Below are 23,211 nucleotides of genomic sequence, written 5' to 3' on the forward strand. Positions count from 1 at the left end.
GTTATCTGCAGAAGGAAAAGGAAGTGCCTATTTTCCTTTAAAACATTCAAGCAGGCTTGCTTGTCCTCAGTGGAGAAACTTGAGTTTCTTGTTTTGCTTTACCATGGAAAGGTAGCTTAAAATGTTACCAAACGGTTAAAAAAAAAAAAAAAAATGGAGGTGACTTTAAAGATGATCTTGTGTCTATGTGATCCCGTGTTGGCCAGTCTGAATCACTAGAGACGTGGTCTGGCAGTCCTATCATATCTGACTTTGTGTTTGTTCACGAGCTTTTTCACACCTATATTTATAAGCAGGCTGGGATCTGCTTTTGTGTCTAAGTTGGAGGGGGTACATAGGGAAGGTGGTCTAGAGATGTCTGTAAGAAAAGTATGAAGTTGCTGCAACATGGAAAGTAATGACTATTTCTCAGGAAGGGAAAAACTATGTAAATGATTTGCTTTAGGAGATACCAGTAAGAATTCTTGCCTTTTATGGGGGCAAAAGAATCATGTCGTATGTGAGCGTATAGCAGACTTATGGTGAGAGAAAACACCTTTCCGTGGGTTTGCAGTTTCAAAACTTTGGGTAAATGTGTATAGTTGGGTGTCCAAGTTGTCTCTTTTCTCTTGGAATGCTGCTAACATGTATAAGAGCGTATCTCTAAAAAATATGGCTGAATTTCTCCAACTTCCTGCATCTTTTCGTATATTGCTGTGGTGAATTTTATATCTTTCTACTAATGTGTATATTATGAGTAATTTTATAGCTTGATTTTCATCCTGTTGCTTAAAAATGGCTTTCTTTGCTATGTAGTGTTACGTTTTAATATCTTGTCCTCCGTAAAAATGCAGCTCTCTATCTGACTAGACAAAATGTCTGGGACCGCATGGCCCTGAGAATCCGGAAATTTAATACAAAAGTTGTAGTGTTTTAGGATTCATCTTGAGATAACATTCGTTAGAAACCATTAATACAGAAACAGTGATCTATTATCGCACAAAAATATTTAAAAAATGGACAGATGAAGAATAAAGAAGCATGTAACTCCCATGAGAGTGAAAATCACTTTGAAACTAGAACCCAATTCTCTAACTTCAGTAATTTTTAAGTTTAATTTGTTAGTAACGTCTTTGGGCCGATAACTCCAAAACAATCTAAGAAGACCGTTCTTTCTCTACTCCCTGTTCCACAGATTTCCAATTCTTTCCCTCTGAGCAGAGGTAGATTTTGGGAAGCTGTTCGTGAACAGGCAGGGGCCCGGAAGGGAGGAGAACATGGGCAGGATGTAACAGGCTCGGCTGAAGGAGCCACCCTTGGGTTACAATGGAGAGAGTCTTCCAGTAAGCACCTCTCCACTGTGCCATGCTTGGAATGGTGCAGCCTCTGGGACTGTCTTAGCCTGAGAGGGAGACTCAAAAGAAGGGAAATTCTTCATAGATTAAGTTTTAGTTCAATTTTCTTGCTAAACAACAACAACAACAACCACAACCACAACCCTGGTCTCTGTGTGCGTCTACATGTGTGCGTGTGCACGTGTGTGTGTGTGTGTGTGTGTGTGAGAGAGAGAGAGACAGAGAGACAGAGAGACAGAGAAACAGATTCTCATATCTTTCTTAGAAGGACATTTGGGACATTTCTTATTAAAAGTCTATCTGGGTTTCTGTGTGAAGATGGAAAGGTACTCAGGTTAATGGGCTCCTGCATTCTAAAACTAAACAGGACATCAAGGCTCATATACTGAGACACGTCATTTTACAAATCAAGGTCAAGAATCCCTCTTTCTGTAGTTCAGAGAGCTATAGGTGTCTAAATCAGCCCCATTTACTTAATTTAACCTTTTTCATGTCAAGAGAGAGAGAATTCATTCTGAAAAGGGCTATTGTAATTCCTAGTAAATGCTCCAAAAATTAAAAAAAAAAATTGTGTAAAGAACTGATGTGCAAATCTACTTGAGAGCGAGAAGAGTAATTGGAAGGCAGCAGTATAAGATCTCAGAGTTCAGGACCATGCCATTTCACTGACCTCTGGGCCTGCGTGGTCAAGGGAACCAGTCTTTTCTATCTTAATGCTGTCTCCAAGAGACATTTTTCCCATGGGAGTGATTTTTCTCTTAATAGTTAATAAATGTATTATCTCAAGCTTTCCCATCTCATCCATGTTTGAAATGTTTAGCGCCATAGGTAAAAGCATAGTAGGGAAGAAGCAGAAGCTGCAGATTTAATTTAGCTGTCAGCCAGCCTGTGTTCCTCACTCCATGCCATGGTCTTAGATTGCATTGCTTGTTTTACAATTGGTTGCTCTCAAGCCCAGAGGGGACTGGGAGAAAGAGATCTTAGATCACAGATCATAGATCATACTTTCTTTTGCTACTATTGGAAAAATGAGTGGTGATAATAAATCACTTATCCTTTACCTAGATAAGGAAAAAGCATGTTTGGTTTGTTTTGTTTTTTAGAAGAGCAGTGATCCTCGACTGGTATGGAGAGTACACTAAGAAACATGAATGAATGTCTGGTTAGCTATGGCAACCAAAAAAGAATTGGTTGGGTTTTCATCATACCTCATGCATCTCCTGAGTGCAAAGTTACTAAAAATTTTTTAGACAATGAGTATGTATGGAATTTGGATTCTATATTCTTCTTATTAAGGGAGCTAAGTCTGAGGTTAAGAGATTTTATATTTATCAAGGAAGGAGATGGGTCAAATGGATGAGAAGTATGTTGTCACAGATGTTCCTGAGCTTTCTTTGAGGTGCATAGGATTGCTTTGGGTGAGACCTGAGCTTGTAAGATAGAGGAATATAAGTAAAAGTCCTCCCTTCATAATAATATTTTGAAAGTAAACTCCCCCTCCGTTGAATACCCTAATTTATTCTTTTAAGTGGTTTATGTCAATAAACAAGGAAGAGTGAAGACAGATACCAAAAGATACCTTTGTGAAAAATAACTTGTTTATTCCATAAAAGCCTTACTATTCTGAAGATGAAGAGTTTTCCAAGTCCAGTGGACTCAGAATTTTCTTTTGAATGTATGATGAAAAAAAAAAGATGAGATGACTGATAGACCATTATTGTTCAGTGCCAATTTAGTGGACGGAGTCACCTATGCAGGATATCCAGTACAGTAATAGATTTGGGTTCTGGAAGAAAATGGATTGAAGTGTGAAGGTCAAACAGTGAATCCAAGAATGAAGCTATGGCCGTAATTCCTAATCTCTTAAGAACACAATTTGGAGGCATAAGAAAATAGTAAAATGTAGGTTATTGATGTGCTACCTCTCTATACATTTTTTAATTTTCACTGGTGCCTTTTCATTAAGTTGAATTTTGTCAATAGTCATGAATACCAAGTATTGAATGAGGAGATACTTAGAAGTCCAGAGGACCGACTTACTCTTTTTAAATAAGTGTGTACTGAGCATCCGTTATGTATAAGATGGTGTGTAGGATATGAAAATACACCAAGAAGATTAAAGTTCGCAGAGGAAATGACCATATACAGTTATAATACAGGGCAGATCTTCATTGTCATATGAGGAGTGTGAGCTAGATAATATAAAGAATCAAAGAGAAAGAGAGTACCTCGAAACAGGAGGGTCAAGAAAGTCTATATGTGTAAGTAGAATGCAGCTGCACTTGGAAGGTCAGTTAGAACTTTCTATGTCCTTGAAATATGAGAGGGAAGGAGGATTTTGGGTGAAGAAACAAGCATCAGCAGAGGCATGGAGTTGGGGTGAATGCTGGTGTACTCAGCAATGTCAAAGAGTTCAGATGGAATCGAAAGCATGAAAAAATTAGGAAATAAAATTAGAAATGTCAGATAGAGTGACTCATGGAGGGCCATGTCGCATGTAATAATGTGGCGGTGATAAATCATGGAAGGGTTTTGAACAGAGGCTTGGTATAATTGGAGCTGTGGCAGGGCACACTTGGGGAGGATACATGACTCTGCTCAAGACCACCTAGGGGTATAAAAATGGGTTTCTCCACATTGCACATTGGCTATCTGTCTTTGCAAGAATATTCACTGCTTCTCTGGAACCTTTGGAAGGGTAGAAATGGATTGCGTCTGAAGTCTTATACAAATTAGGTATTCTCCGTGTGTTGCTCTCTTTAATAGCTATGGTCTCTGCCATGGATAAGTTGGTTTTGGTCTGTCCTAATTTATGCTTGCTATTCAAATGTAATCACAAATAGAGCCACTTTCGCTTTCGAAAAGTGTTCCATTTAGAAGACAAAGCATATGATCACCCTACAAATAAAGACCTGCTCTTTCATTTCATATTTTCCCCAACCCCCACCCCAAAATGGAAAAGTTAAATAAATTTGTTTGTAAACAAACACAGTAGTGCTCCACAAACTTAGATTTATTTCGTCCACTTAGATTATTTCCCCCACAAAAGCAGCATTTCCCTACAACCCAATATTTACTGAGAGTTAATTAAGGATGGTCACAGTGCTAGGCACTGTAGGGAAAGCAGAAGTGAATAGGTTGCAGCCACTGGTATCTGAGAACTCCCAATTCTCTAGTGCACATAAGGTATTAAAAATGACTTCAGTATGAAATAGAATGTGGTAGGAGACACTAAAGGCTTTCAAAGATAGTGAAATAGGTTCAAACTATTCATGATGAAGGTAACATTTCACTTCATTTAGGGACCAGATTTTTGCCAGGGTGGGGAAGGCAGGTCATTCTGGGTAGAGTAGAAAATTATTACAAATACAAGGAAAAACTTCACAGGACCAGATGAAAGAGCATGATATATTGACTGGGAAAGAGAATGTTGATTTAAATACAGATCTGTATTTAGTATGAATGTCAAAATGAAAAGCTGTTGTAGAAACAGCAACAAAATATGGTAGGGACTTCTATCTTACTAAGAACTAGAACCTATGAATATTTTGAGAGCATGGACAATGTTCAGATTTAGAGATTCAAAACACTGTCTACATGCTGCAGGCATGACAAGTATCATTCTGCAGGGAAGGAGAAAAATTAGCCCAAATGTTGGGGCTGGGTGAAGTCGAGGGTTTCCTGATCTCCCTCCTTAGACCTATGTAGGGATAGATATGATATCTTATCCCTAAAAGGACCCAGTAATTACATTCTTAAATTATCAACACCAAGAACAAAATCCAGACTGCTTCTTTATGTTAATTAGAATTAACTTTATTAAATAGTCATCTTAGAATCAGGATGAGAAGACCATTTCTCTGGTCACTGCTCTAAATGCAAATAGTAATGCTGCAGCTAAATGTGAGAGAATACACCAAGTATGATATTTGTTGAAGATGAGAATCACAATTGGGAAATAATAGAACAGAAGCAAATATGAATGTCCCATTTAAGAAACAAACACCCCTCCCCCAAATTAAACAAAAAAACAATAAAAAAATCAAGATTTTGGTATCTCAAGTGAAAAAATCTTTACCATATTTTTTTTCAAATTTCATTTTGGATGAGGATACACATTTGCGTTTAAGATTTGAACAGAAATATGAGGGGAGGACTTGTCTTCACCCATATTAATATCCTTTCCTTCTCCACTCTCCTTCATCACTTCCATCTCACCCAGGAAGAAAATGTAGACAATTAAGGAGATAATAGAGGGGTAGGTTGTTGGGGGAGGTAACTCAGTGACTTGATTTAAATGCAAAGAGGCGGGCAGGAGGGAGAATTGGCCCTTCAGATAAGTGGGGGGAAGTCCAAGCTTGTGTCTCATTCCTGTGTCTCCTTACACACCTAATCCTCCATTAACATAAAGTGGATTTTGAAAATATCCAATATTGAAAAATGATTGTCCTGCTTTCAACTCTGTACAGACATTCAGGGAAACAGTGCAGTTCCAGAAATTACCAAATTGCTTATAACCTCCTTTGCAGAACTAAATAGTTAAATAAAGTGCCTGTAAAGTCTTTTCAGAAACAGTATTTTATAGTTCCCCATATTGGGTTTTCTTACTGGTCTCATAATCTAGCACACACCTATCCTATTCAAAAGGTATTCCTTTTTATATTCTGAAAAAAAAATTCTTGGGAAGTTCTCATTGCTAAATTTATTTCTTATTTGATAATGACTAAGTTTCTACACCCTGCTTAAGGTTGTTTTTCAAAGACAAAGTAAAATCAGGCTGTTGTGTAGATGGCAAGATGGCTTTACCAGGTGATATTTACCTGTCAATTTGAAATTCAGTAACTGGTGTTAAGGGAAAGCAGATATTGGTTCTAGGTAAGGGAATAACTGGCAACAATAAAACATTTTTGGAATATTAGTGGATGAGGGTAGAGTGTAAATTGATATCTCATGCTAACCCTGTGATCTGAATTGCATCTTGTCTGTGTTTCTTCAATGTTAAAAAAAAAAAAAAAAAAAAAAGATTTCCTTATAAAAGCCGAAAGAGGGAATTTTGAGTCAAGCCGTGGTGTGTTGCCAGAGGCGGAAATTTATGAAACACTCTCGTCAGCTCTTCTGGAAACACTACAAAAGAAATAGTTCTACTTTCTTATTGGTGCTAAAGCCACTAATAGGTGCAGTTTAGTATAATACCCCGATGAGAATTACCACCCCCAAAGTCAGCTTGCCTTGGAAAGAACTCCATACAGGCATTTTCTTTTTCCTTTCAAGCTTGCGCAAAAACACCCAAAGGGGCCATTTCCAATCCAGGCAGTGAGCTTTCTCAAGTTTATTCTTTCTCAGATCACAGAGACAATGGAGAATATGCCCTGTTTACTCAAATCAGTCTGGATTAGTGTCACTCTATTGATGGAATCAGAATTAAAAGGAAAACCATTACCCTCTCAACGGGCAACATCAGATGTTTTGGGAATGGCTTGATTACTTTTAAATAGACCATGGGAGACTGTCACCAGACTAAGGCTGAGGACTCCACAGTTAGACACAGTGAGAAAGAGAGACCCTGGGTGAAGTCCAAAGCCCTTAATAAGCCTGAGGCTGGGAAATGATTTCCATAGCCAGTCCCAAAGTGCTTGAAAGGCTGAAAATCAGAATAGTAAATTTCCAGAGAAGGTACTTTTCCTGGCTTTTTTCTATAACTCCAACACCACCCCACAGATATTTCTCTTCAGGTCAAATGGTTTCTACTTTTTAAGGCCCTGCTGGGAGGCTATTTCACCTTTAAACATTTCTCACCCTCCCTGACCACACACACACACACACACACACACACACACACACACACACACACTTCAGAATAACCCCCCTTCCCCTTGAACTCTCCTGCACATCTCTGTTCATCCCTCATTGGTCTCCCTATGGACCAGGGGCCTTCTCCCCAATTCTAGACTGAAGACTCTTGGTGCGTAGGGATGCATGCTATGTATCTCCATATCCTCTCCAAGACCACCAAAGGAGGTCCCTGAATGTGACGGAGGCATGCATCTGCTGCTATTGCATGAAGGGGTATCTTCAGATAAAAATATGGCATGTTGTATGTACTTTTACAGAAATGGCTCTTTGTAACTGACCTGTGCAAAAAGCAAACTGATTGCATACATTGTACAAAGCCTTGTCTCCACCTGTATATTCTGAATGGTGTGGTTTTCTTTGACATCTTACAAGTCTCTCTCAAGCTCTCTCTCTCTCTCTCTCTGTCTCTCTCCCTCTCTGTCTTTTTAAATGAGCCCTGGTATTTATTTCCATTATACTTCAAGTAGCAAGAAAGTTTTTAAAAGACAGGGAAGTTTCCTGAGTAAGAAATGGCTTGTATTCTAACAGAGGTAAACAGTGTAAAGTGTGTGCTGCTTTCATTTAATTGATTACCCATGAGAACAGAGAATGTGTTTGATTTAAAAAAAAAATAAAAAACGAAATAGATTTAGATTGTTATCTTGCTTTGCAGTCACTTTTTAAAAGTGTTTACTTGCTTCCACACTGATTCATTTTGTCCCCTGATTCATTTTGTCCCCTGTTTGTCTCTTGATCATCACCAGAGATCTGGGGTGGTTTGCTGTGGGTGAATAAGCTTGATGATTTGCAAACACTTTCCCGTTTCATTTTCTGTGGTGTTATTATTACTAAAGGATGTCTGAGAAATCTTTAAGTCATTTTGTTCTTAAACATGGTGTCCTAGTTTTTTGTTTGTTTGTTTTCTCGTGTTCAAATAAGACACCAAGGAGCTGTTGTAATTATTAAACTGATTGATTATTACTTTCAAAATGGGATAAAGAGGATGAAATGAATAGATGGCTGTCTTTTCAAAGTAAGGCATGTCTTCTGCATAGCTGGAAACTTTGGTTTTATTTTGTAGTTAAAAGTGACAGCTTAAAGGAATACTGCAATGTTACATAAGTCACCATGTCTAATTATAAAGCGTAGTAAATCACTGAAAATTTTAATCTCAAATACAATGGAAAATGGAGCAATCAGCAAAGAACCTGACAAGCAAAAGCAAATTAGAATGCATGAAAGTGTCTCTCATTTGAATATGTATAGAATAGTAAAACTGAGTAGTATACTCCTTGTTTCATGTTTTACTTTTCTATCTGCAAATCAAGGCTAATGTTTTAACCTCTGTGTGTGTATTATAAAGTCTGGGAAATGAAGTCATGAATTTAGACCATTTGCAGGAAAGGTTTGTAAGTCTGATAAAGTACAGTCTCAGTTCCACAAAACATACATTGTAAATCCTTAATTAGGGCATTATTCTAAACTGACTTCTAGCTAACTGGGCAGAAAATCATGGAAATTAGGGAGGGAGGGACAAATTTTGTGGCCTATCCACCAGAAACTAATGTCTTACTCCAAGCTTGTTTCTGGGTGGTTTCTTTCCCAAGAAATCTGCATTTGGCCACAAACACCATCCCTAGGAAGTGAATAATTATATAACCACAAAAATTTGGATTCTTACTGCTGACCTAGATGCATTAGAAACAAACTCTAGGCCATTAGGTAAAAAATATTGCCTTGGCACAAAAATGTGTATGTGTTTGTTTTAAGGAAGTAGAAGCTCATTAATAAACTTCCCAGCTAGGCGTGAGCTACCAAGTATTACTCATTGCCGTGTGAGTGACAGGACTGGCTATTCTGCTACTAGTTCCCATAAAAGCTGAAGCTAAAAGCCCAATTCTCACCTACCAAAACAAAGCAAAACACAGAGTAAAGGTCATAGAGATTATTTGGAGATGCACCATAACATTCATTTGACAGTAGTATGTGCAGACATGAATCGGATTTGAAGGCAGACTTCTCTCAGCATAAAAATCAACACTTAGTTGTTTTAGAATTAAAAAAGACATCTTCTGGAAGTGATTTTTATTTTGAAATGATTTGCACTTATTCCTTCAATAAATATTTCTGGAACAGCTACCGTGCCTCAGACCCTGTTCCAGGTACGAGACTCCATTATAACAAGAAATAATCTCTCAGAGGGCTGTGGTCTAGCAGAAAAGACAAATATTTAAAAAATATATATTTGTACGGATAATCCACATCAATTACGTGATGCCAGGGGAAATTTCAAGCAGGATCCCCATCGTGGGGGAAGACATGGAACTAAAACGTACAAGATGAGCTAGGATGCATATTGCCAGCATGAAGGCTGACAACTGAAAGAGTTTGCCTTTGAAAACCTGGAGGAGTGCCTATTTGCTGGTTCTTTAGTCAGCAAAGGAAAGAGTTTCAAATAGCGTGGCGTAGACCACTTTAAAGATCTGGGGCCTTTATTCTATGACAGTTGGGACCTACTCAAAATCTTCAAGCTCAAGAGGGACGATGTGATGTCACCCGCACTGAGTTTCTGGTGGCCAAGCTCTAACGGTCTCTCACTCTTTGCAATTACACGTATTCTAAGAATGGTTAGTTTTATCTCCTGTCTTTAATATGAAAAACTTTTTTTTAAAAGAAATATGTCATTTGTAGCGAAAGATTCCAGGCAGATATTTGAGCGACTCAGATTTACATGCAATCAGAATGAGAGATCCGTAACAATACGGGTTCTCAAGCCAGATTTACTGGTTTCTCACTTGGACTCTGTCACTTGCTACCTTAAGGGAGTTACTTAATCTTGTGGAGCTTCAGTTTCCTCATCTATAAAATATGCATAAAACATAGGACAATAATGCCATTTAGCTCATGAGGATTAAGTGAATAAATAGAACTTAAAGACTATAAACATAAAACACATAGTTATGGACTCAGAAAGATGATCCGTAGTGGTAGTGGTGGTAGTAGTAGTAGTAATAGCTAATACTCTTTTTTTTTTTCGTAGAGAGGATTGGATATTGATACTACTTGTGTTTCTGATTTTTTTTTTAAAATCCTGATGGTCACTATTTATTGAAATTGTTATCTTTCAATTTCGCAACGTGGTAAACAAAACTATCTTCTGTGATTCAGTGTTAATCACATTCAATCACCCCATTGATTTAGGTCATAATTTCTGATACGGCCTAGACAGATATATCCTATATATAATATAAGACAGATATATACATTATGTGGTCTGACAGATATATCTTTAAGTATTTTAAATTCACTTTGAAAACCAATGAGACATTATTGATGGGCCATGGTATGCTTTCCATACAGGTGGCCTCATCGTCACTGAAAATTTTCATTGCTATGTACTCTCTTCTTTTCACATTACCAGTTCTGCTCAAGAAAGCTATAGAAATAGTGGCTGTTACAGATTGAAAATGTCCTCCCACATATTTTTGTTTCAACTTTGAAGAAATTGAAACTCTGTGTATTTTTCCTTCATATCTGCATCTAGAGTTACTGAATATTAGAATTATACCTTCCTGCTTTCTGCTCAGCCCCATGTTTCTTTGGTATATGATGATGACAGAAATTTCTTGCAGACTTCAGATGCTCGTGATTCTAATTTTGTTCACTTGGTCATTACTTCAAGGGAATACTGGCTTAAGGCAGAATGTGAAGTTTATTTTTTCTTAATTGAGCTCTCCACAGTGTAAAGTGGGAATATTTGGGTTGAGTTTCAACTTCAACACAATTCATTTCCTGGATTTGCAAATGCTATTGTCTAGTATTTGCCAACATTGCTGACCACCTGATCGCCCAACTTGTATTTTATTTGTCTCACCTGCGGTTGTCTGGCGTTGGTTGGGGCTTTTCGGGAGCTCTTTCCTGAGTTATGGAATCTCAGACCTCAAAGGAATCTCAGCACTTTGCGTCAGAACATAAAACCGTCTAGTAAACCCTCTGCCTGCTGTCAGAAGTCCCTGTGTGCTTAGGTGCTTTATTCTCACATGTTGTTTATTGGAAGGGATGAGTGTATTTTACCTCCAAATGTTCACTTTGGGGGATCATTTGGAAGATAAAAGAAGGGAAATATTTTACAACGAAAAAAAATCTGGTCTTGAGAATAACGTGATGCTAAATAAATTCTTAAGGTTGAAGGATTGTACTTAAACTTGACATTATAACACAAATATCTTCTTGGCTGCGGATGGAGCACTTTAAATTCTAGCATAAAAGAAGCCATCATTCCTTTAGGTGAGGCAGGTGATAGAAAACTAAAACACGACAAGTATTTCTCCCTAAGGCAGTGCTTGTTGAAAAGTCACTATCCTGCTGATATTTGGGGATGAAAATGTAGTACCGCCTGCTAGCACATATTTGAAATGAATGTTTTGTCAAGCCAGGGTCAGGAGGAAAACCGTTTTCTTTTCCCAAGAGGTAGCTTTAGAATCTTCACGAAAGTCCTGAGGTGAAAGGTCCCCTCAGCTGAGGAAAGCATGTGCATGCTGCCTGGAACATTGTTGATTTTTAAGCTTGGCCTGACCAATCTGTCTTAAAAAGTAATAATAATAATAATAAAACAGGTTATCTCATTTTTTGAAAGTAGCCTCGTGGCACCCTAAAATAGCTTTGTGGATGAGTGTGGTCATTCACCGGAATGTTAGAATTGATGTGCCTTTTATGTTTGATCCTCAGAATCAATCTCCTTATAGGAAGCTAAGGACCAGGTGGTGCATGTGCCTTACACAGAGATTTTTCAGCACGTTAGTGGCACAGGGCTGGGGGTTAGACTCCACATCACCCAGTCTAAGTTTGGAGTTCTTTTGTGTTACTCAGATCTATTCAGGAATGTAAGTGCCAAAGAACATTTAATTCCTTAGCTTGGTCTTATAGTAAGTCAAAGATTATAGATATAATTTCTTGAAATAAAATTTGGGCAAGTGATTGTTTCCTGTGACAAGGGGACATTTAAATGGAAGTAAACAAGTGATTTTACCTCTCAGCAGTAACATGTCCTATTCCTGATTTGGCTCTCATTTTTTTTTATTAACTTCTTGCTATAGACTGTGGCTCTTATTGCCATGTGGTCATAAACTATCTATTACAGATAGTAGTATCTGATGAATAGAACTTACACAATTTCTCTTATACAGATAAATTGGAGGAGAAAGAGTTGCAGGAGCACAAATTACATCTAAGTCTCTCTTTGCATTTCACTGGTCAAATGACTTAATGGGGATCCTTTTTTGATGTTAAATTCTTTTATAGGAAAGTGATGACAATGCCAACTTTAAGCATAACCCAAGTATTCAATACTGAGTTTTGTTTACAGTGCTACATACTGGCACATTATTTCTGAGCAGATGAGAAGAAAATTTAGGCTCACATTACTTTCAGATTTAATGATAACTTATTAATGTAATCCAGGAAAGAAAAAGAGATGAAACTACAGGGATTGCATTTATAGGATACTCCTAAAGCAGTGCCCACTCAGGAAAAATCTAGTCTTCTATATTTTAATTCTAATCATCCAAATTGAAGTTCAGTGAAGAAATAAATCAGACCCTAGAGATGGCTATGAGAATGAAAAAGGTGGAAAAGAGGAGAAAAGCAGGAAAATACTCTTTTCTGTATTTGGAATAGTTCTTACCTATACTTACTCTTTCCTGATGGTAAAAGCAAACAGTTTGAGATTCAGCCCCTGAGTATCTCTTCACTTCATGACAGTTCCGTGTTTCAGAACACCCCCAAGGTATCCTGGGATTACCTGAAATATAAGTCTCAGGGAACAAGGTGCGTTTCATCCTTTCTGTGGTCAGATTGGCTAGTCTGTGATGAACCTGAATATATTCCAGTTATAGATGTTGCTAAAAAAAAGAACAACAACAAAAAAAAAACAAAAAAAAAACAACAAACTAGGGTCCAGGGGGTGAGTCTTCTACTTCAAAGTTATTTTATAGGAAATGAGGCATCTGTCTGAAGCCAGAGGAAATCAATTGTTATACTTTATTCGGCATATTGTGTTCATTTTGCCTTTCAGGATTTGTGGAAAGATGACTGCCTCCTCTTCCAAATGTGTTAGGGTAGATAGATAACATTTCCATTCATTCATTCATTCACTCATTGCGTATCTTGAGAGTATGTGAAGTTTATTTCAAGATCAAGATACCTTGTGGCTAGAAAGGAACAATTCTTATTTCATTTCAAAAATTCTAATATTTTTTGTTGAATAAGAAATACATGGGACATAGGAGACCCCATAGAGTTCTACTGAGGGCAGTTTTTTTTTTTTTTTGACTAGCATGAAAATGTACAGTTCTAACTTCTGAAGCTCTTCTCCTGGTCATCATAAATAGGCATTACATTAGCATCCTAGCATAACACCCCTCCATGTTCATGGAATTATAGTAAAGAAGGGGCACAGGCATTACTTCCTTTACCCCACCAGCTTCACTTTGGTGGAAAATGAATTAATCCTCATTAACCTGGTACAGAGCTAACTCCATACATACATACAAAAGTGTGTAGTTGCAATGGGTTCTGGTTCTTTTTTTTTTTTTTTTAATGTTTTGCTATCACCATTTTAAAACAATAATCTATGACCCAGAGGCCCTGCATTTTCATTTTGTAATGGGTCACACAAATTATTTTGCTGGTCCTGCCTACATAGCGCTTATCTTCTTGGCTACGTCAATCTGCCCTCAGCCTCCAATCCCACTTTGTGGACATGTCCACTCTCTTGTCAAATCAAAGAGGCAAATAAGAAACTGTTGCTGTTGTTAAGTGAATGCTCCTTAAATTAACCGCAAAAGTACTCTTTCTTATGGCAAATTTATGACACTGATTTTTAATAAAGCTCTGCAAAGTATCCAAGTAGATTCCCAATCATGCAATTCCTACTTTGTGTTCTAGGCAAATTAAAAGCAAGTAGTGTTGGTTTTATGCTTTTAAATGGTTTTGAAAGACAATTGAGGACACTACTTGACATATGTTTCCTTAAAGTAAAATTCGAGAAAAGTTTGAATTGAAATGCGTTTTCCCACTTTTGTCTTGGATAGTAAGCAGCCCTGTGTCTAAAGCTGAGAATTCCAATGCGTAAGTGGAGGCATTAGCATTGGAAGCACACTCTGTTGTTATTAAGTAAAATATTTCTCCTAAACTGTATAGAATTAAAAATGCTGGCATTTAAAAGCTTTGCCATCAGCACCTACGGTGCTATGAAATGACTGGGAATATGGTTTCTGCTTTTTTAGTACCACCTGATATGTTCAGTTCTACAGCTACACCAGGGGTCTCCTTTGTGCTTCCCAAGTAAATGCATTCTCTATTTCTCTTAAGACCTTCGAGAAGCACTGAGTGTTTGCTCACTGGCTTTTAAAACTGGACCCCAAACTTTTCTCTTTACATATATTGAAAAAAAAAAAATTCAAAGGGCTATGTTTCTTTGTTCTCATCCAAGCCCACAATTAGCCAAAGTTCCATTCTGTGTAGCTGGAAGGAGGAGGAAAGGGGTGGCTCAACAGGCATTTTACTGCCTGTGAGAAAGTGCTCGGCGGGTTTCTTTGTCCTTTCTGTCAGGGCCGACTGCTTCCCTAATTGTAGTGCTGTAGGGAAGCACGTGCCTCTATGAGCATTATCTGATTCCTACAGGACGTACAGGAGTGCTTTGCATGCTGACCCTTAACTTGAACACAAATAATATCTTTGCAATCCCATTCCTAGGCCCCTGCTGCTGGCCTGCATGCCTCCAGACTTGAGTTCAGCTGGGGTTGGGAGTGTGGCACTGGGGCAAGGGGTGGGGGCTCCTATGTTGTTCGCTTCTCCCCTAGTTGTATCACCTGCAGTTTTGGCCTCACCTGTTAGAAGAGTACAAATTGAAGCTGGACCAGAGGACAGGAGTAGGAGCTGCAGAAGTCAGAGGAGAGAGAAGGCAAGACAAACAGCTGCTCTTGTCAGCAGGGGGAGAAGTGTAAAGAGATTAATAGTTATTTGAAGAGCAAATGGGGACGTGGCATTCGGGCAGTGGAATGCGAATGTATAAATGTCCTGGGATGGGCATGCGGCCTGTAACATTTAGCCAGATGCTCTCTGGACTGAATGGAATGGCCGAGTTCGTCCTTTCGCCTCCCTGTGGGAAATACCTAAAGTTTAGTCGAATAATTCAATGTCGTTAAGATTTTTGTCCACCTTCTATTTCTTTGTGAGCTTGCTTGTTCTCCATCACTTGACTTGGTCGGGACTCTGCAAGTGCTACCTCAACCGAAGCACCTGACTCCTCATTTCCTTTATAAAATCTGTATCAACAAGACTGCTTTTTCTCTTCTTGCTTTTGCTTTGTTCCCCCTTCCTGGGCTTGAAGAGACAATGAGATTGACGTGGGTCAGAAGTGTTTACACGGGGAAAACTGGACCATACAGTGGGTGCCACTTCTGGAAACTGTCCCATTTGCGTCCACTTTAGGAATGCTTCGAATTATCTCATCGGGCTGACAGGTGTGCTGGTGTTGGGCAGGGCCCTGGACTCCATCAGAGTCAGAAGATTTGGTTTCAGAATTCCCACTCTTTGCTTATTAGCTGGTACTTGAGTAAATCACTCCTGCTCTCTGATAGTAATACATTTGTGTGTGTGTGTGTGTGTGTGTGTGTGTGTGGATTAAATGACAAGTTAACTCATTCTTTCCATACACATCGTATCTAGTGCCTACTCTGTGCTTGTTGGCACAAAAGACATAAGAGCATCTGGCAGAGGAGCTACATGAGCTAATATACTTCTGAATTGTATCAAATATAGAATGTTAATCATAACGAGATGGGATTCCTCTTCCACATGTTCTATGCTGGCAAAGAATAAACTGCTACAAAGAAAATGAAAGAATGGATAAAAAATTAGGCTGTGTTTGGATGACATACTAGCATGCTACATTTAAAGATATCTAGATGGCTTTCCCTAACCTTGCTACCTGTGTGCTTCTCCAGTCTCGAAGAAGTGGGTCCTTGTGGGGTGGGGGTGGAAGCATTCTTGTTACCCTGGGGCAGAATTTAGAGTGTAAGACTACAAGGACATTTGGAGGACATCTGATTTTGCTTCATATACAACTATTTGATGCTTCAAATCCCCTTTAGAACATACCATCCAGTGGTCTTTCTCATTCTGAATACTATGGCAGGAGGTGGAAAATACAAAGAAATAGGAGGTGGTATTTATTTATTTTAAATACCTTTTTTAAAAGATTTTATTTATTCATGAGAGACACACAGAGAGAGGCAGAGACACAGGCAGAGGGAGAAGCAGACTCCCTGCGGGGAGCCGGGTGTGGGACTCCATCCCAGGACCCTGGGATCACGATTTGAGCCAAAGGCAGATGCCCAACCGCTCAGCCACCCAGGTGCCCCTTAAAGACCTTCTATAGAGCTACTGAGCCCTGAACATTGTTGCCCAGTTTACTAATAAATGCATATTTTACTTTATCTTTAAATTTAAGTATAGTGGACATTCAATGTTACATCAGTTTCATGAGTAGTGATCCCAAGGCTCTGCCCTATGCTTTGCTCCCGTGCATGTGGCCACTGTCTGATACCATGCAACGCTTCCACAGCATCACTGTGTGCGTTCTCCTCTCAGTCGCTCCTCAGGGGACCACAGTCTCCAAAGGCCGCACAAAACCCGTGTGACCTGTGCCAGGTCCTGACGAAACACACACAGGCCTCAGACGTCCCTTGGTCCTCCTATGACGAAGCGGTCGTTTGGCTTGGGCTGTGAGGTCTCAGAGGCCCACGGTGCATTTCTGTAGAATGCACGCACCAAGCGACGCCTTTTTCGGAGCAATGGCCTGCCGCGTGCAAGAGCTAACACTGGGCTTTCTGGGCGTCCCGCAGCCACAGTACACGAACCTGGGGCTCCTGAACAGCATGGACCAGCAGATTCAGAACGGCTCCTCGTCCACCAGCCCCTACAACACAGACCACGCGCAGAACAGCGTCACGGCACCGTCGCCCTACGCGCAGCCCAGCTCCACCTTCGACGCGCTGTCCCCGTCCCCCGCCATCCCCTCCAACACCGACTACCCGGGCCCGCACAGCTTCGACGTGTCCTTCCAGCAGTCCAGCACCGCCAAGTCGGCCACCTGGACGGTAAGCGCCCCCCCCCCCAGCCCACCCCCGAGGGCTAGGGCCGGCTTGGCCGCCCTGCGCAGGGACCACCTGCCACAGCTTAGAGACCCGCGCCGCGGCCGCCAGCGACCTTTCGTGGCTGGGTCTTTAACACCGAGCAGAGCGAGGAGAAGTGCCCCTGGGTGGTTAGAGCCCCGATGCGGGAGCCGAAGCCCAGGTTCTGGCGGGTTCCTAACAATGTCAGCAGATCTGTGCCTGCCTGCTTCACCCCGGGGGGTGGGGGGGTGGGGTTGGGGTGGGAGGAGGTCCGTCCTGCATGAGGGTGGGGGGATGAGGTAGGGGTGGGAGGGGGTCCGTCCTGCAAAAGTTTTTGGGAGACTCTAAAGCATTGTGCCAACAAAAAGTATCATGAGCATGGGATGCGTAATTGCATGTCCAAGAATGCAGGATAGTGATCAGTCTCATTACGCGGAAGAAGTAAAAGTCCTTTTTTTTTTTTTTTTTAAGATTTTATTTATTTATTCATGAAGATTTTATTTATTTATTCATGAGAGACACACACACAGAGAGAGAGAGAGAGAGAGAGAAAGAGAGGCAGAGACACAGGCAGTGGAAGAAGCAGGCCCGGTGCAGGGAACCCGACGTGGGACTCCATCCGGGCCTCCAGGATCACGCCCTGGGCCTAAGGCAGGTGCTAAACCACTGAGCCACCCAGGCTGCCCATAAACGTCCTGTTAATATGCGATTAAAAAAATGAAATCACCAAAACGGAGTAATAAGAAATTAAAATCTCACTTATTACCAAAGGGCTAAGTTTGCTTATACATGTAGACTCTGTAGCACGAGTCATGACTTAACTGATACTTAGGAATTTAATACATTTAGAATTTTTTTTTCCTCAAAGAAGCCTCCAAAACTGTACATCAGAGTCATCAATTAGTCCAAAGAGACTCCGATTAAATAGTTGAAAAAAAAAAGGACTTTACGTATATAATGTTTCCAAGAAAACATAGAGATATATTCAAAAATTAGAAAGGTGTAAGAATGTTTATTCTCTTTCAGAGTTTGTTTTGTAATGTATTATAAATAAAATTCATATATAAGGGAGGAGACTTACAAGACCGGTTTTAATTACTTGATCAAAGAATGCCCAACACCAAAGTGGCATGCATGTTTTTCAAGCAACTTAAAATTTGCATGGATTATAAGTGCTTCCCAATATTATCACCTTATTGAGAAGTAGCTTTACAGTTGTTTTAACAGTTTTTTTCCCCCATCTTTGGCAAATAGGTTTCTTTGGAAAGTATTTTACTTTTTTATGTTACAGCGTCTAGCTCGCTATAGCATTAATCCAACTGTATATCCTTTATAAAACAATCTACATTTGTGACACTATGTCCCATGTAGTTTCACATGTGTTCCCTCATTTTGTCTTCACTTCTTAGTGAACTAGGTAGGACACAATTTATGATTCCCATTTTCCTAGCAAGAGAAGCTTAAGAATGTGGAGGTTAAGTGACACCCCTCAAGGGACAGAGGCTTTTGTGTAGCTGGACCTATTTCTGATTGTCCCCTCCCCAACTAGATTGTGTTCTTTTTCTCCCATTCCACATCACGATGTTCAAAATGGTCTAAAATTTTATTTTTGTGCTTTTCTTTCATGGTTTGAGAAGCGGTTCTGTCACGGCTCATATTTCAAACATAAAGTCTAAGTATGAGCCTAAAATCTGATCTTCCTCCCATGTGTTATTTATCAATTGTGTCACAGTCTTGAGTGTCTTTTATATTAATAATCCTGGAGAATGGATCCTAAAGGTGAGTAAACTTAGAGTCCATTGGCCTTAAATAAATATTGGTTGATCCATCTAAGTAATATCTTGCTGAAAACCTGCTGGAATAGCCATTTTATAAATGGAGCATGATGTGCGTTAGAATAGAGGTCGCTGCTTGGGTGTTCACAATCCCTGATCTTCCTGGCTAACAGGTTCTTGTTTGCATACTCAGGCCAACCTCCACTATGTTAGGAATAAGCACGTCGGAAGGGCTAATGGGCCTACTGAGGCCACTAATGATTGAGCATTTCCCTTCTAAAATGCTTTAAGAACCATGGTTGTGGAACTTGCTACAAGTGGAACATTAAATCCCATCTCCCCTCACCTCCCTCATCACCTCCTCATACAGAAATCTTAAGGTTTTTCTCAGATTGAACATCATTCTGAACCATCAAAGAAAGCCCCATTCTCAGAGAAGTAAATTGTGTCACAGAAAAAAAAAAAAAAAAAAAAAAAGGCTGGGGAGACATACCTAAGTGGTAGGTTAAAAAAGAAAAAAAATATCTTACGGAGCATACTGGTAAAATTTCCTTATGAGGGACAGCAGTGAGATCAGTACCCTGCGTGAAGGGGTAGGCACTGCTGCAATGGGGAGGGCCCCTGTTTGGGGGCCAGAAAACCTGGATTCTAGACATGATCATCTTTGTGACTTTAGCCAAGTCACTTCGTCTTTCTCGAGATCAGTCGGTACCTTTGTGAGGATAGGGAAGAGTCCGGTGAAACCTACTTTCTTTTATTTTATGGTGGAGTCCTATTAAATCATCATCATAGGACATTTGTAGAAGGACTTAAGTTCTTATTATGTATTTTGCCTGCCATGAATGAACAGCCTTGATTAAGCTGTGTTGCCTTTCTTGGCTTTCCTCCAGTCCACCCTACAAATTTCATGAGACAAGGTGATTGAGTTAGTTGTCCATTCTCTCCTACTAGAGTATCACATGGTGTTTAGAGTTTTAGTTTTAGTAAGTACGTTAGAAAACCATCAGTTTTCTTTTAGGCCCAAGTGCATTTCTCCTAAATTTAGGGCATCTGAGTAGCTGTTGAAATCACCTAAAAAAACCCCTAAGATCTTAGCCAAGGACACCAGAATCTTGTACACAACAGCATCTAACTCTCTGAACCAAATTATATATCTTCCCACATAGGCACAGAACCTCACTGTTTTTAAAAGTACACTCTCACCTGTTTATTTTGTTGGGCCTCACGACTATGGCTGTTAGCCCCACTTTTCTAAATGAGGAAAGTTAGAGAAGTAAAGGTGACAAGTCTGATCACCAGTCAAGGTGGGTGAGGAACCCAGGGCCCCTCACTCTCAGCTCAAGTCTCTCTGCCATCCTGTCTAGACGGCCTTTCCTCCTGATTGATAGAAGGAGACGTACAGGGACATCCAGGCCCTGTGTGGTATGGTGCTGAAGCCCAGCTGATGGAGAACTTTTTAAATATCAGATCATATAACACCTATTTATTTGACATCTGTGCATTTGAAAGCAACTTTCCAAAATAAAATACTATCATTTAAAACTGCCCACAAACAGAAAGCAGCAGAAGCAGCTGTCATTAGGAGGAGCCACACTTACTGCATCGTCTTCTGGTAATTTTTTAATAAAAATCTTTTTAGTACCATTTTATCACTTGTCATCATCCTCTCGTGTTTTCTCTTTTAATTCTCATTTTACTCAGACTTTTTGCCAAAATGTAATTAATATCTTTACAGCATGTATGCTTATTTGCTTTCTCTATTTTTTAAATAACAAATGTGTTTCCAGTTTCTTAAACACGTGATATTTATTTTAAACTTCTTCCACCGAGATAAAATGAAGTGCGGTAACCTTTTTCCATATTCTCTATCTCACAGACATGCACACACATACGTTCAAACCCAAACCCAAACCCACCCGAATTTAGGACTTAGTTTTAGATTCCTTTCTTATTTCTATAATCTGATGGCTGCTATAATCAGAGAGGCCTCCCATGTAACATCACGAGGTGCCGGTCTACTATGGTAGCAAGGAATCATTAGCCAGGAGATAGTTGACAGAATGGTGGTTTAAAGATGGCAAGAAACTTAGGTGCAGATTTTGATTCTGCAAGTTGCTAGCAGCACATGGGAGCTGGCCAAATGGGGATGTTAATACATTTTTATTATGGGGATTGTATGACCAGTGTCATGCTCTCATGGGCACCTGGCTTGTCATAGGGATGGATATAAATGTTCACTGAATCTGAATTTTGATCCCTTCGTTTCATGAGTTTCCTAGTTTTGTGAGAGTTCAGTTGTGCAAGTAATAATTTGAAAGCAAAGCAAAATGTTTCTACTTTTTTTTCATGCTTTTGGGCTATTCACATGCATGCTCTAGCCCCAAGAGACTGTGATACTATCCACTATCTAAATATATGAGTAAGATAATATGGAATGATAACAGGTTGTCCTATAGGCAGACGTCTGCAGGATGGCTGTTCTGTTTTCCTATGCCTGCCCAAGTGTTTTCCTCTTTGCCAGCACAAGGAAGGGCCCTCTCCAGATTTGAATTAAAAAACAGTTGACTTCAGCATGTATTTCTCATTTTCAGTCCACCACTTCATTTATGGGGATGCCTTTTTTTTTTTTTTTTTTTTTTTTTTTAGTCACCATGTTAAATAAAGGATAACAGTGGATTTCACTTATGGAAGAGTCGATATATTGATTTGTGGTGGCGGAGTACTGGAAAGAGCCTACGTACTCATCAGTGGGAACCATTTCAATATTTGGTGACATATCCAAATAATGCATTACTCTGTGGTCATTGAAAAGATTCATACGTACTGACCTGGAATGCTTTTGGACTGGTGGTTGAGTAAAAGATAAGCTTTCTACGGCACCTACTTGAGAATCGAGAGGTCTGGTGAGAACACCACTTTGGGCGGCAGAGTGTTCCCTCTCACTGGACTCTAGTGACCAGGCCTCTTTGTGAATATAAGTCAATCTGTCTTGATTACCAGCCTCACACACATTTGTCAGTTTGCGAACTCTTTTTCTCATAACCCATGACCCACAGTATTATCTGTGTGCAAACACTGAAAAGCCTCAAGTTAGTGTTTTTTGCTGTGCTTTGAGAAAAAGACCTGGCCTTTGGACATACAATCACTTTTTTTGGTATTATGATTTTTCCCTTCATAGATTTCAAGGTCTTGGAGGACAGGCCTCCTGACCCACTGCCCAGCACATTTTCCAGCATACAGTAGGCCCTTAATAAATATTAAGAAACTTTGTTTTCTCTTCATGGCTAAAGGAAGCAATTCTAGTTCCAAGCAGTGTTCCTCAATTCTGACTCTGATTGTTAACCATCCGTAAATTTGATGCTTTTCCCTCCACCCATGATTTATAGACAGCATTCTTCCTTTGCCTCTCCTGCTCATGCCAGCCTCGTGTCCTGCTCAGAGCTTTGAAGAATCTGACTTGAGCAAGTGGAGAGATTAGGGAGGTGGCATTTGAAAGGGGAACAGCCAGTTCCCCGGAGAGTTTCATTGATCCCAGCGTATCAGTCCTGCAAGCTCTCTTGCGTTGGCTTCACAGGCGAGCTGAGATGCATGCCTGTGGCCCACCCTCCCTGTCATCAGGTTACCTGTAATGTAAGACTTCCAGAATAAGGCTGCCAGCTTTGCAGAAATCTAATGCAAGCCAGCCCGTTGCGTGGCCCTCTGGAATCTTGGGACTCTTAAGAATAGCCCATCAAAGGACATGATGTACAGACAAACTTTTTCACGGCGAATATGATTTATCAGCTTCTTTTCACAAAGGAAACACTTTTGTCCTCAAACTTTGAGCTGTAATTGGGGCTTGAGCTGATCTCATAATCGAGTGGCTGTTAGATTTTATTGCTGAGGGACAGGAGAGAAGTCGGCAGACTTGGCTCCTGCTGGTGATACATTTGTTATCCATAATGAGGTTATTTTCACTTCCTGACATAGCTGTCCTGTAAATCTCCTGAGATACATATAGGAGTCCCTTTTTTGTGCCCCTCTCATGATAAAGAAAATAATGATACTGAATGTCATTCAGTGAATGAGCACATTCACCTGTTATCTGAGCTA

At 39.9% G+C, this 23,211-nt stretch overlaps 1 protein-coding gene across 11 annotated transcripts in view; it reads left to right on the top strand.

Moving 5' to 3' along the window:
- The window catches only part of TP63 (tumor protein p63), a 218,428-nt gene that overhangs the window by 118,212 nt on the left and 77,005 nt on the right, over positions 1–23,211 (top strand). For all 11 annotated transcript variants that reach the window (XM_035710336.2, XM_025425342.3, XM_025425341.3 and 8 more), the window contains one exon: positions 17,075–17,329. In XM_035710336.2, the coding sequence (XP_035566229.1) occupies positions 17,075–17,329 (255 nt within the window). The remainder of the gene's footprint in view (positions 1–17,074; positions 17,330–23,211) is intronic.

Source organism: Canis lupus, chromosome 34, assembly GCF_003254725.2.
Source record: "Canis lupus dingo isolate Sandy chromosome 34, ASM325472v2, whole genome shotgun sequence".
Classification (NCBI taxonomy): domain Eukaryota; kingdom Metazoa; phylum Chordata; class Mammalia; order Carnivora; family Canidae; genus Canis; species Canis lupus.